Raw genomic sequence first — 12,461 nt, forward strand, 5'->3', positions numbered from 1 at the left:
TTTAGGCAGGTGTTACGGAGGCCACCTCAGCTGTAGCTGAGCCTTTGAGATCAGGTGCTGGAATCTGGGCTGGCTGTGAGAGCTCTGAGGCTGTAGGGAGCAAGTCAAAGCCAGGGCAGGAATCAGTCGGCATCCCGCTGGGACAGAGCTGGGCCAGGCCAAGCCGGTGTGATTAGCTTTCCTACCTCTGTGTGTGCTAACGCTGCCGTCTGCTTTCAGATCTTGCTGGCCTGGAGAAGGTGAGATAAGCAGGTTTGGTTTGAGATAAATCATTCTTGTGCCCTGTAATAGGGAATCACTAATCCGGGCTAGCCTGGGTTCAGCTGCACACCAAGTACAGACAGATCCAATACTTCTTGCTCCCGGATTCATCTGTGTAGGGAATGGATAGTGTTCCCAAACACTGTTCTCAGATGTTTTCCTCATGCATTATGCAGCACTTCCCTAATGAAAGCTAGATAAGAGCAACTAAAATTTTGAGTATCATCCTCTCCTGAGGAAAAAAAAAAAAGCAAACACTTACTTGTAGCTAGCAGTATCTGCCATGATTTCCTGTCATTGTCTTGCTCATGAATATTTGATGCCCTTTACTTGATGATCTCTTACCAGCCTTTGCTGTGCCACTTGCCAGGTGATGCTCAGGCCTCCTGCTCTGCCCGGCTCCCAGCCCGGGGTGAGGGATGTGGCCAGGTTTTGGTACGGGGGGGCTGCGGGGGTGGCCTCTGTGAGCAGAGCCATGAGTGATATTGGTTGGGCCTCTGGGAGAGAAGATAGAAGAAATGGGGGAAAAAAAACACACTGCACAACTTCAGATGGGAGAGAGGGGTGAGAGCTGAGAGAGAAGCAGCCCTGCAGCCCCCAGGTGAGTGCAGCAGGAGGGCAGGAGGTGCTCCAGGCAGGCAGCAGCAGTTCCCCTGAGACCTGTGGATAGGCCCCTGGTGGTGCAGGCTGTCCCCCTGCAGCCCATGGGTCCCACATGGAGCAGATCTCCACGCTGCAGCCCCCCCATGGGTGGAGGAGCCCCCGGTGGAGCAGGTGGATGTGGCCTGGAGATCATATACATTGAATGGTAACTCAGGTTATGATCCAAAACACCAAATCTTTGCCATAAAAGGGCGTCTTGTGAGGCTTTTAGCATGCTGCTGATGCTTCCTTTTCTAGTCCCTATCCCAAAAGCAAACCAATGGCCTGCAGGGGGGCAGCAGTGGGGAAAGGACCCTGTAAAGCTGCTGTAGGGGCCATGTAAGTCCCCGTGACTCTAAGGACAGGATCATACTAATAGGTTTACTACAGGTAAAAAAGAAGTGAAAACTACTTTCCATCTTTAAAGGCAAAGGACTTTTAATAGCCGAAGTGAGAGCTGAATAGGTTTTCAACCTTTTTGTTTGATATCCAAAATACTTGTTCAGAAGCGAGGAAAAGTTTAAAAAAAGAAAATGCTTTTTCTACCTGCAGAGATGAATTGATCTCATAACCTCTGACACTACAGATAGCAGCTTCAAAGGGAACAGAAGTGGAGTTCTGTTGTGTCCTTCTGTTAGGGTTTCACTTTGTGGAATCTGTGCTTTGAAAGTTGGTCTGGAAGGGTCAGAGTCCAGGAGGGGGTGGATGGTTGTTTCAAGTGCAGGAATACAGGATAATGTTGAATTCCCCCTTTTTTTTTATTCTGAAATATATTAGAGTGCTCCAAGGAGAGCCCCAGGGGTCTCTGTGCACAGGCAATCCACAGTCACGTAATCCACACTGTCCTACTGTGAGTCGAATGCAGAGCAATTTGAAAGTGCAAAACATATATTTCACAGATTGCCAGGAGGATCACTTTAATCAGCTTTGAGACCTGCTAATGCTGTAGAGATCTTTGAAGGACTGCTGCTGTTTTCATCTTCACGCAGCTGGTGCAAGACGGCGCGAACACCATGTCTCGGTGCCATCGCTGGAAGAGATGCGTCTCCATAGGTAACTGTATGACGGGCAGCTGCTCCGGTGCTTTATTCCGAGCTGTGGGTGGACAGAAGGAACAGCAGCAGCTTTGGGAACGCTTTAGAGCAAAAGGTCAGCGTGTATTCGGTAAACCTTTCTAATCTGGCCTTGGCTGGAAGCCAATGTCACAGGCCTCAGAGCTTTTAGCAGGGAAGCATCAGATACGGAGAGCTTTACTGCATCAGCATACAGAGAGGAAAACATTTCTGTCTTGTTTAAATTGTTCTCTTAGAAATCAAGATCAGCTGTGCTTGCAGCTGATACGTTTAAAGCTGTTAGTAAATTGTTATAGGAACAGATGCATTATGGAAATGAAAAAAAAAAAAAAAGCACTTGTGTGCCAGGATGCTAACAGAATTATGATGTGAAGATATTTTTAGCCTCAACCAATATTAATACAGGGAAACGTGCCTTAAAGGTGGGAGGAGAGCAGACTTAACTGTAAGGATTAGTGGTGACTTGTGCTAGGGAGATTTCTGATATCCATTTTTGAAAGATTCACGTAATAACTCGTAGTAGATCCATCATGTTTGATACTTGTGTGCATGGCCCACGAATAGAATTACCAGTTACAGTTATCTCAGGTGGCATTTTAGCACTTCTGTCAGATATGGGGTCTTACTTGGTTTGTGGGATTATACAGAAGAGATGCTTATTCTTTTTCCGAGTATCAGAATCCAGTTTAGTTGTAACTTCTGCCACCTCACGTTCACTTCTTAAATTGCTTTAGTAAACAAATTTCTGATAAAATTCCAGGAACTGCAAATAATGATACTGGAAGAAGGGAGCAGAATTGCCATTGTGCGTTTTCAGGTGCTGTGTTTTCGGTGTTACAGTTAAGATTGTTCCTTTGAATAGGAGGATTTCTTTGAGCTGAAAATCCAAAACGAGCTTTGTAAAACTGACTTCATCTGAGAGGCTGGAAGTCTGTGCAGAATGGATGGACATGATATGTGTTTTCATACATATGGATAGTGGAATCTGCCTTTGGCCTGTTGCCTTCTAGGTAAAAGGTTTCTAAGTTATGTTAAATAAAAGAGCTCTAAACCCAGTGTTCTCCAAATCCACTCAAGGATTTGTATTCAGTGCATTCTAATGTGTGCAACCGTGCTTGGAGTTTCACTAACAGTCAGCAGGCAATGCTGATTCAGGGTTATTAGAACAAGAGAAAAGAGCAGAGCGATGGTGGATGAGGTGCGATGCCATCAGCAGGTGAGCAGAAACACAGATCTCCACAGTCTCAAAACTGGGTAATCCCCAAGCAAGAAACACCAGTGCTTGGTGTTCCGAGTTCCCATGGGATGTTGGATAAGTTGAAAATGGAAAGCAACAAAGCATGCTAACGCTTTGCTACTAGGACATGTGTCTTTTAGAAACAGTTTCTCCTTCAAACATCATCTCCTTCAAACCCACCTTACTGGTGCTTCTTATGGGGCTTGTTTCAGGGATGTGCTGTAAGTTTGAAGGACTTGATGATGAACTTCTGGCAGCACACCTTTACCTCAGCCTTAGTGCCTTTATACTGTTTGCGAAGTTGTTGCAAACCTGGAGCGTGTGGATGTTGGATTCAACCCTGAAAGTTGCCTACAAGTTGGAGAAAAGCCTATTATTAGACCCAGCTATTAGAAAACCGATTGCACTTGAAGATGTTTTTGGCTTTGGATCTGAGGAGTTTCAGGGCCAGCTTGGGAGGCTCCTCAAGCTTTCTGGAGCTGTGGAACTTATTACTTATTTAAATTTCTGGTGTTGAACAGGTGTTGGTGAAGCTGAATATTCAACTTATTGTCATTAAATCTCATTTATCTGCTGCCTGAGACTCATCTTTAGGCACGAAGTACTGATTCCCATACATCATTAGCAGACACAACGTTGTGTACCAGGAAAAAGTGCTTCAAGTCCAGGTTACGGTGACAAGCTGCTAGCAAATACGTTGAGTGAGCTTGGAGAACAGCTGAAGAGAGAGAGGAATAGTAGTGATGCCTAGAAGGGCCATTTTTGTCCTGTCTTCCACTTAAAGATTTGAGCCTGTGCGGTAGGTACATGGTTTGTTTTTCTTCTGAGGAGCAGTGTTTGTAAACTTAATCTGGATGATGGGGCAGAGGAAGAAGGGACATGTTTTTCTTATCAGTTATACAGGCTCAGCCCTAGAATTTAGCTGACAGTTGTGGCTATGAAGCATGGGTCAGAATAAGAATAGATTGTGTTTGTTTCTTTTGCAGTTGTATTAGCTCAGCATTATCAGCAGAAGCTGATTGGTTTTGACATTAAGTGGGCAAGTACAAAATGACTTGGGAGATGGAGAACAGCTATTTTAGGCAAAGTGCTATTCCTCTTGTGGTCTCACCAAGGTTGCCTGCAGGGATTGTTACAGGGAACAAACACCAGGCCTTTCTGCCATTCAGAGAAGCACAAAGAAATGCACCCACGAGTCCTTCACTCGGGCTGTGGGCGACCCAGGGCACCTTTCATTTCCCGTACCTGAGTATTCTGCCACCTGTTTTGTGATTTGACTAACGTGGCTGCATGGTGTTCCTGCAGAAAGTGAATTTTTGTTGGGTGGATTCACTTCTTACCCCTTACCTCAATAAGAGCCCTCTTGTGTCTATCGACATGTCCAGTGCTTGTGTGTGACCGTGCATCTGAGTGCTCCCTGTGTGGTTTGTGCTGATCTGTATTCCTCTAGTAGCTTAATTCCGCTTTCTGCTGCTTAGTGCTATGATTTATCTCCAGCTTTCTGCTAGGAATCTGCTCTGTTCATTAGTGACAGCGCTTGGCTTCATCATTCAGCTGCATTTGGTCACGTGCATCAGGATTCAGGCTCCAGCTGTCTCCGCTTGCAGCGTGCAGTTCCGTTTGCTGTCTGATGCAGCCTGCTGCCCAAAACAAGCTGTGGGCCTCGCCTTCAGCTCTTCGGGAGGTCAGAGCTGTCGAATCGGTCATCCTTGGGCTGACCAATGGACGCAAGCTGTTCCTTCAGCTTAGCTGAGCTCCGAATTTAGAGTAGGCGTCTCTGCGCTGATCCCCAAAGAGCCGTGTGAGGCATTTGTCCTGCAGGATTTTTACTATTTAAGCTCTCGAAGACTGGATTAATGCATCCTTAAGAATGACACTTGCTGTAAGCTACGTGTCGCTCTCCAGCCTGGATTGTCAGCATGCACAAACTAGTGGCCACTCATCTGTCTTGTGGTTTTGAGTGACTAAATGGCATTTTCCAAATTTTTTTTTTTTTATAGGAGGGCAACAAGTGACCTCTGCAACACGACAGCTTTTCTTGCAGAACAATACTCTGGCTATTCTTGGGCAGCTACTCTAGTTTTAAGCAACTTGGGAAACACTGAGCGGTGTTCAACTGGGTACCCGGCGTGCCCAGCAATATCCTTCTTTGTCTTTGTTAATTTTGTTAGGCTACGTGCGTTGGATAGCTATGCAGAGAGCAGCAGAGATGTTATAGAGCTGCTGTCTGTTTAATTTCCTTTGTGATGCCAGGGTTAGCTTGATTGATGACAGCTTTCTTCCTGCATCTTGGAGTTCAGAAAATACGCTTCCTTTGCTCAATCATCTCTGTCACACATCTGAAGCTTTATTTACTATTAATATCCTTTGGGGGCCACTGTCTTCATCTGCGTCTCAATTTCCTTATTGGTCTGGATCTAGCACAGAAAAAACCTGTCTTAAAATCTGATTTTTCTGCTGTGCATAAAAATGTTTTCTCTTTGCTGTTTATCTATGAAACATCTACAAAGGTACAGATGTCTCTGTGTTCTGACTTGAACAGGAGGGTTATCTGAGAGCTTCAAGTCCCAGCACCCCAGGTTTGGCTTGGTACAGAACCCTTCCGTAGCCATCTCTACTGGTTTGAGCTGAATGCAAGATTTTGCCCACTGTAGCTCGAGCTGTTGACAAACACCAATTCAGGTTAAATCTGAGGAATAAACGTGTTACGGAAGAAGTCCAACATGATGTTTTGCTCATTCAGTACCCTGCTAGTTCTGTTGAACCACCAGCATTTGGAGAAGTATCTACAAGTTTTCTAGTGTCAGAACTGAGTTCACTTCCACCTTTTCTGTTTTACACTGTCACAAACCAGTAAGAAAAACGGTATTTTCCCTGGGACTGCTCCACTTCGTGTAGTGCTGCTTCTGTCTTACTGCACAAGCTGCTGATCTGAGTGGGAGCAGTCACCCAATTACTGAAATGTTAATGCAGGCACCACACTGTACAAATTGTCCATTTTCTTAGGGTTGTGTGATGGAGAAAACCTTTTATCCTATTAGCGTAAAAGGTGGCTTGCAGGGTTCCTAATGCTTGGAATGATGGAGGCAGAGGGAAACCTCTCAGGTCCCGGGTCATGAGCATTTCCCGATGATGCTCTAAAGCTTGCATACTCATGTACTGAGCGTGTTGTAGCTAGCAAACTTCTGTTAGAAGTTCTCATGGCTTTCTTGTCGTCCTAGACTGAAGTGCCGAATGTTAGTTTTCCAGTCTAAAAGACTTTAAATGCTTAGGCTTAGCCCTGGTATTAGCAGGGCTGACACCACTCACTCTTCAGGTAACTCTGATAACCCTGTAGCCTGATGAAACACTACTAGAGCAGAAGTTCAGCATGAGTGCAGTCCAAGGCTAAAATATACAAAGACACCGTGTGCTGCTATTTTTCTTTCTCAAATTCACCATTTGCATTCTTGCAGAAACCTCGTACTTGTTACTGTCACATATAAAGGCTTGCTTTTAGTAAATGGCCTCTACAGGAGTTCTGTTTGGCCTCAAACCCCCAAGGAGCACCCTTGGGAAAGCTGAGGAAATGTATCCTCTTCAACTTTGCTTTATAACTGCCTATTAAAATTGAAGAGATTGTTCTTGTTTCCATGATCAAAGTTAATTGAATATCAGACTTCTTAACTGGACCTACTGAAAGCTTTCAGTTCCTGAAAGATGCTGCGTTAGTAACATCCACTCTGCTCTTCACACAACTTGAAATCAGCTCGAGGTAAAACAAATCTGAAAAGGGCTAGGTATTTCTCCACAATCATTTTTTACATTTTTTTTAATGTAACTTTACTCCTAAAACATAGGTAAATGTCATCTGGGCAGGAATACTGTTCCCTGCTTGCTTCTCCTTTAGCAAGTGAAACCGATTGTCTCCAGTAACCTCAGGTAGAGCAGCTCTTGCACAATTGTTGGAGAAGTGAATGGTAGTTTGCAGCTGCAGGATTAATTTCAAGGCTGTTATTACGAACCCTGGTGCTTGCATGCAGATGACCTAACCGCACCTTATTCTGCAGAACATTTACCTAATAACAAAGAAGGGAAGCATGTTTTAAATGCCCCCTGATGAGATAGGAGCTAGAAAATAAAGGCTCAATTGCAAAAAATTTCCAGAACTTCCTTTCTCATACTCTTGTCTAAAGTTTTAAATTACTGAGTACTGTAGAAGCCTTCCAATTGCCTTGCTGTTGAATGTGGAATAGAGATGATGAAATAGTGCAAGGCAGGAATGTATTTTGGGGGAAAACAACTCACTTCAAGCAGGGTCAGTTTCTTCAGCTCAGTGTTTTCTTCTGCTAGATCCGAGTCCTGCAAACAGTGTGAGCAATATCAGTAGGATTATTCTTGGCCGTCACACTCAGCATTGCTTTAGGATCTACACCTGTCAGGATGAAGCCAGTCTGGTAAAATTCTCCACTGCAGACCTGCTGTTCTCATAGTTAGTGGTTCTGCTGTTTTGATGAGATAAATTGCTGTGCTAACATTTGTTCTCAAAAATGGAACGTGGTAAGGTGCTTGACTGCTCTACTAACGAGGTACCAGACAGAAGTGGTAACTAGCTGGCTACTTAAGAGAAAACCAGCGTCATTGCTGCAAGAGTTGCTTGTGGCTTGTGATGGTTGGCAAGCTTCCTGAGTGACTAATCTATAAAAACACTGCAGAATTCACAACACTTTGTTTACTCAATCATAGAAAAGCTATGCTTACTAATGAGCAGACATTAAGGGGACAGGTATATATGGCAAATACCACCTTTGCAGGCCCAGTGAAGCAAGACTATTAAATTCTAACTCATTGGTTTTCAAGCGATAACAAGTACAATGTGAACTTGTCAAGAAAAATCAGGCTTGATGCCCTAATGATGAGAGAAAGCTATAAAATAAGGCTCTTTAAATTTTGTCAAGCTTTAATCCCATCTTTTTTTAGAAAATAAATTTGTTAAACAGTGTGAAGCAAGCCTTAACTGTGTTTTATAAAATACTTGATGGAACTTGGAAAGCACAGTGGGAAACTGTATCAGACTCCTGCAGTAAGTGTCTCATGCCTCAGAGTTGAGAGCAGATATATTAGGCACTGTTTAAATTCCATCGGGATCTCAAATCTATTAAAAATAAGCAGTAATCATAATGTTTTACTAAATCATGGTCCTTTACTAGCTCTCTAGTACCTTCACAGGTACCTATGGGTAGACAGGCTCACTAGCATCCCCAGAGGTTTTTTCTCTGTCTGGTTCTTTCCTTAACTTTTTAAGGGATTTCTGTTCCACTCAAGGAGAGTGAGACTGTGCATGGCTTCTTTCCTGAAGAGGAGTGGGAAGAATCACTCAGTGACATGTTTTCATTCTGCTCAGTGACAGCTTTTGGCCAGGTACAAAAACTCTGCTTATGTTCTCCCTGAAGTACAGACTTCTGAGAAGGTGGTGCCACTAGGAATGGATTTCTGTGATTTTGGGATGGGGTGGAGGGAACTGGGAAGAACAAGACCAACAGGAGAGCTAAGGGAATACTAGCTGAGCTGAGCTGAATGGTTGTGTTCAGGCAGTGAAGAGAGCCACAATGTTAACACACTGCAATCACACTAGGTCATACTAGTTTCTCCCTCAAAAAATAATTTGGTAGCAGTGTTGCAAGATCTTGGGGAAAGGAGAAGAGAAGGTGCAGGCCCTGAGGGAGAGCAAGTTGCCTTCACATGGTTGACGTGATGTCTGGTTCCCCGGAGGGAGATGCCTTCTGAAGGTGGCATCTGGGCACTCTGGTGTTCTGGAGCCGCTGGGTCTGCTGCCCACCAGGAGCCCTTCAGAAGCTTAGGGCTCCTTAATCTTTCGGAATATGGGGAATGAGGGCATCTGTGCTTCTCGTAGCATAGGTTGCTGCGGGCTCCTGGCTATGATCTGCTTAGTAATAGGGGAGGGAGGTGGAAGGCATTTCTCATGGGCAGGATTAGTGGATAATCTTCCAAAATGAGGCTTATTCCACTAACAGTCGAAGCAGCTGATTTGAGCCACTTTCAAAAAAAATAAAACCTCTCTTAGCACAGCTGTTTCTACACATGCACAGGCTGGCTTTGAATTTTTTTTTTGGTAAATGTAAAGAATAAGGAGCTACAAAGACAGTAGCATTTACCTGTCCTGGAGACAGAGTGGTCAAGAACGTTGTACATGAAGTAAACCTAAATACTTGATCATCTATCATCCCTAAAGCTGTGGCACAGCTTCCTGATACTTGACAGCGAGGACAACTAGTAAGCAGAAAGATTTCAAGGGAGTCATATGGAAAAAAAAATCAACCTGTCTCTGGGGGAAAAGCCAACAATTTGTATAGTGTGCTTCTATAATTGCACTTGTGTTCTGGAGCTTGACTAGGAAAATAGATGAAAGCTGCTTCCTTGCACTTATGCTCTTAAGGGTACTGTCGTTTGATCTCCGCTGCAGTTACACAACATGAAATCAATGGGAAAGAACAGCGAGGATCCAGCAGTGCTCTTAGCTCCGTGTTTCTGAAGGGTAAAATCCGCAGCAAGGTTGAGCAATCGTTTGTGTTGCGGCGAGTTTCTTCAGACCGAGTAACCCAATGTATTATTCTAATGGCATCGTCTTGCTTTATGTATGGTGTGACAGATTTTATTTCTGAAATTTCTGGTTTTTCACAAAGAAACAATTCTGCACACAAGTTGATTTTAGTACATCTCAAGTACGAACTCACGATACGCAGCACTTGCATTAGGTAACAGCCAGTGCTGTCAGTTTGTTTATATGTTAGCATATTACTTTAATTACACCAGCTTTGTTGGCCAGCTGCTAGTTTGGTGAAGTTTTCTTGATGCTGAACTATTTTGTAAAACAAGTGGGTAATGTTGCCCTCCAGTGGTTAATGTTTAGGGGAGACAGAACCTGTTTGCACCGCTGATCAAGGATCGATCATTGGGAAAGGCTGGGAGGAAAGAGCAGCACTTCAGCTTAGGCTGTGGCCTTTTTATTAATTAAATAGCCAAGGCAAGTGCCAGTGGTACGAGGATGTAAGTGCTGAATGTATTAAGGCTGTGGCAGGGCTGCTGTTTGGTCTTGAAGCTGTAGCTGAGATGGACATAATTTCAGGGGGCTCTCCCTGAAAAGGACACTGAGTTTTTTTTAGCCTCTTGGCTCTGGTGGCAGTCTGCAGGATAACCGTAGCTTTGTGCAGCAATTGGAAATAGCTGCTGGATTAACGTTGTGAGAGAACTATTGTTATTTTACGATGGGTTTCTCAAGTAATCCTAAAATACCTCTGGGTATTTTATACTGGGTTCTTGTGAAAAAAGTTGCCTTGTTCCTGTGTCCAGAGCCCTTGTAAACCCACGGTTTGTTTCTGGAGCTGTAAATAGACTGCACGGGAATCGCTGTAAGTCACACAAAGCATCCCCAGGAGGGGGGCTCGGAAGGGAAGGGGAGGGAAGAGAAGGGGAGAGCCGCCCTCAGGCGCCCATCTCACGGCTCCCCCTCAGCCGGCGGCCGAGGGGCGGCGCGGGGCCGGGTCCCTCCCGGGGGGCCGGGTCCCTTTTGGGGGCCGGGCCGAGGGCCCTGGCGGTGTCCCCGCTGCCAGCTGGCTCGCTGAGGGCTCCGCCGCCCCCTCCCCGGCCCTGCATTATTTAGCAGCAGCCGCCGAGGTAAGCGGCGAGGAGGGCGCTGCTACCGCCGCCTGTGGCCCGGCCCTGAGGCGTCGCGGCCCCGGGAGCTGCCGCCGGGCTCCGGGCGGGGTGCGAGGCTGAGGGGGGGGCGGGGGGGGAATGGGATGGGATGGGGTAAATGGGATGGGATGGGGGCTCCGTGCCTCAACCCCTCGCTGACCGGCCCCGCTCTCCCCACAGGACCCGTGTGTTCCCCCGCGGGCTACAAGAAGGCGGATGATGAGATGTCCGGAGCCACGTCCTCGGCGGATCTGGACGAGGCGCCCGCCCGCACCATTTACGTGAACCAGCCCCAGCAGAGCAAGTTCCGCGACAACTGGGTCAGGTAGGGGGATCTTCACCTGCCCCCCGTGCTGCCACCGGCTCTCGACCCCCCGGGACCCCATGGCAGAGGTATTGGGGTCGGGTCCGGCTGCAGGAGGAGGCTCGGTGCCATGGGCAGGGAGAGCCGGAGCCCGCAGAGCTCAGGTGCATGGCAAGGTCTGGGCTCGCTGCTCCCCTGCCTGTGGGAATAACAGCATTTAATTCGGTGTTTTTAGACAAAGGAGTTAACCCGTGACAATCTAGCATGAGATTGGGATGAAAATGTCAATATAAACCCCACGGAGCGTTGTCTGAAAAGGAGCGATGCTCAGCCGTAACAATAACTTAGTCAAAGTCTGCCAGCACAGGATAGGAAGCAAGGAAAAAAGCAAGTCTTACTGGGACACAAACAGAGTTTGCAAGCTCACAGCCCTGTGCATGCACAGCTGTGGTCAAGTTGTGTTTCTTCACAAGAAGCAAGTTGCGGTCTTCATTAGACTAATGACAGTTTCCTTTGGTAGCTGGAGCCCTTTCGTTGTAGGGGTGTGTGTTTCGGGTGTGCACTATCAGTTTGGAAACATAAATAATGAGCACTGAAAAATGTACAAGGATGTGTAAGATGTGCAAACATGGCACTGGTCCGTTACGGAGGTGAGCAGATGGCTCCTGTCATGACTGAGGAGCAGCGTTATTTAGCAGGCTTCTGTTAATACAGATGTTTGGGTCATTGTTCAAGGAAGGGTTTACACAATGAGCGCCTTTGTGAGAAGAAGAAAGGACGTTATATCCTGTTGAAATGGTGATTTCCATTAGCTGATTTACTGTGTGTGTATATCATCAAGGGCAATTCTAAGAATATCTTCAGAAAGAATGCTGGTGTTCTGCGTAGTGCAACAACTTGTACATGGTTTTCCACACATCTTGGACTTACTGCATATTTGTCTGCAAAAGGCTATGGTTTAGGAGGAGTTTAAGTTGCAGCTATTCTTCAGGTTATGTTTTTTCCTACACGGGCAGCAACATTATGTGTTTTTTAACCTTCTTTTGCTTAGTGAAATATGACCAGAGGTTGTTTTTTTTTTTTTTTTTTTTTTTTTTTTTTTTTTTTTTTTTGTTTTTGTTTTTTTTTGTTTTGTTTTGTTTTTTTAAATGGATAATTGCATCTTTCCTGCTCTGCAGAAAGAACCAGGGAATGAAGGTTGGCAAAACATGTAGTTTGTTTTCCTGAAGGGATACAGTTTTGGCTAAAT

The 12,461-nt window shown here is 45.5% G+C and overlaps 1 protein-coding gene across 5 annotated transcripts in view; it reads left to right on the plus strand.

Annotated features, from left to right (window-relative positions):
• Nucleotides 1-12,461, plus strand: part of ATP8A2 (ATPase phospholipid transporting 8A2) — a 316,126-nt gene that overhangs the window by 22,674 nt on the left and 280,991 nt on the right. The window contains exons 1-2 of one of the 5 annotated variants that reach the window (XM_032208013.1): nt 1,940-2,052; nt 11,089-11,233. In XM_032208013.1, the coding sequence (XP_032063904.1) occupies nt 1,965-2,052; nt 11,089-11,233 (233 nt within the window). In that variant the 5' untranslated portion in view covers nt 1,940-1,964. The other 4 variants (XM_032208016.1, XM_032208015.1, XM_032208017.1 and 1 more) reach the window with 4 other exon arrangements.

The sequence above is a fragment of the Aythya fuligula genome, chromosome 1, assembly GCF_009819795.1.
Source record: "Aythya fuligula isolate bAytFul2 chromosome 1, bAytFul2.pri, whole genome shotgun sequence".
NCBI classification, from domain to species: Eukaryota; Metazoa; Chordata; class Aves; order Anseriformes; family Anatidae; genus Aythya; species Aythya fuligula.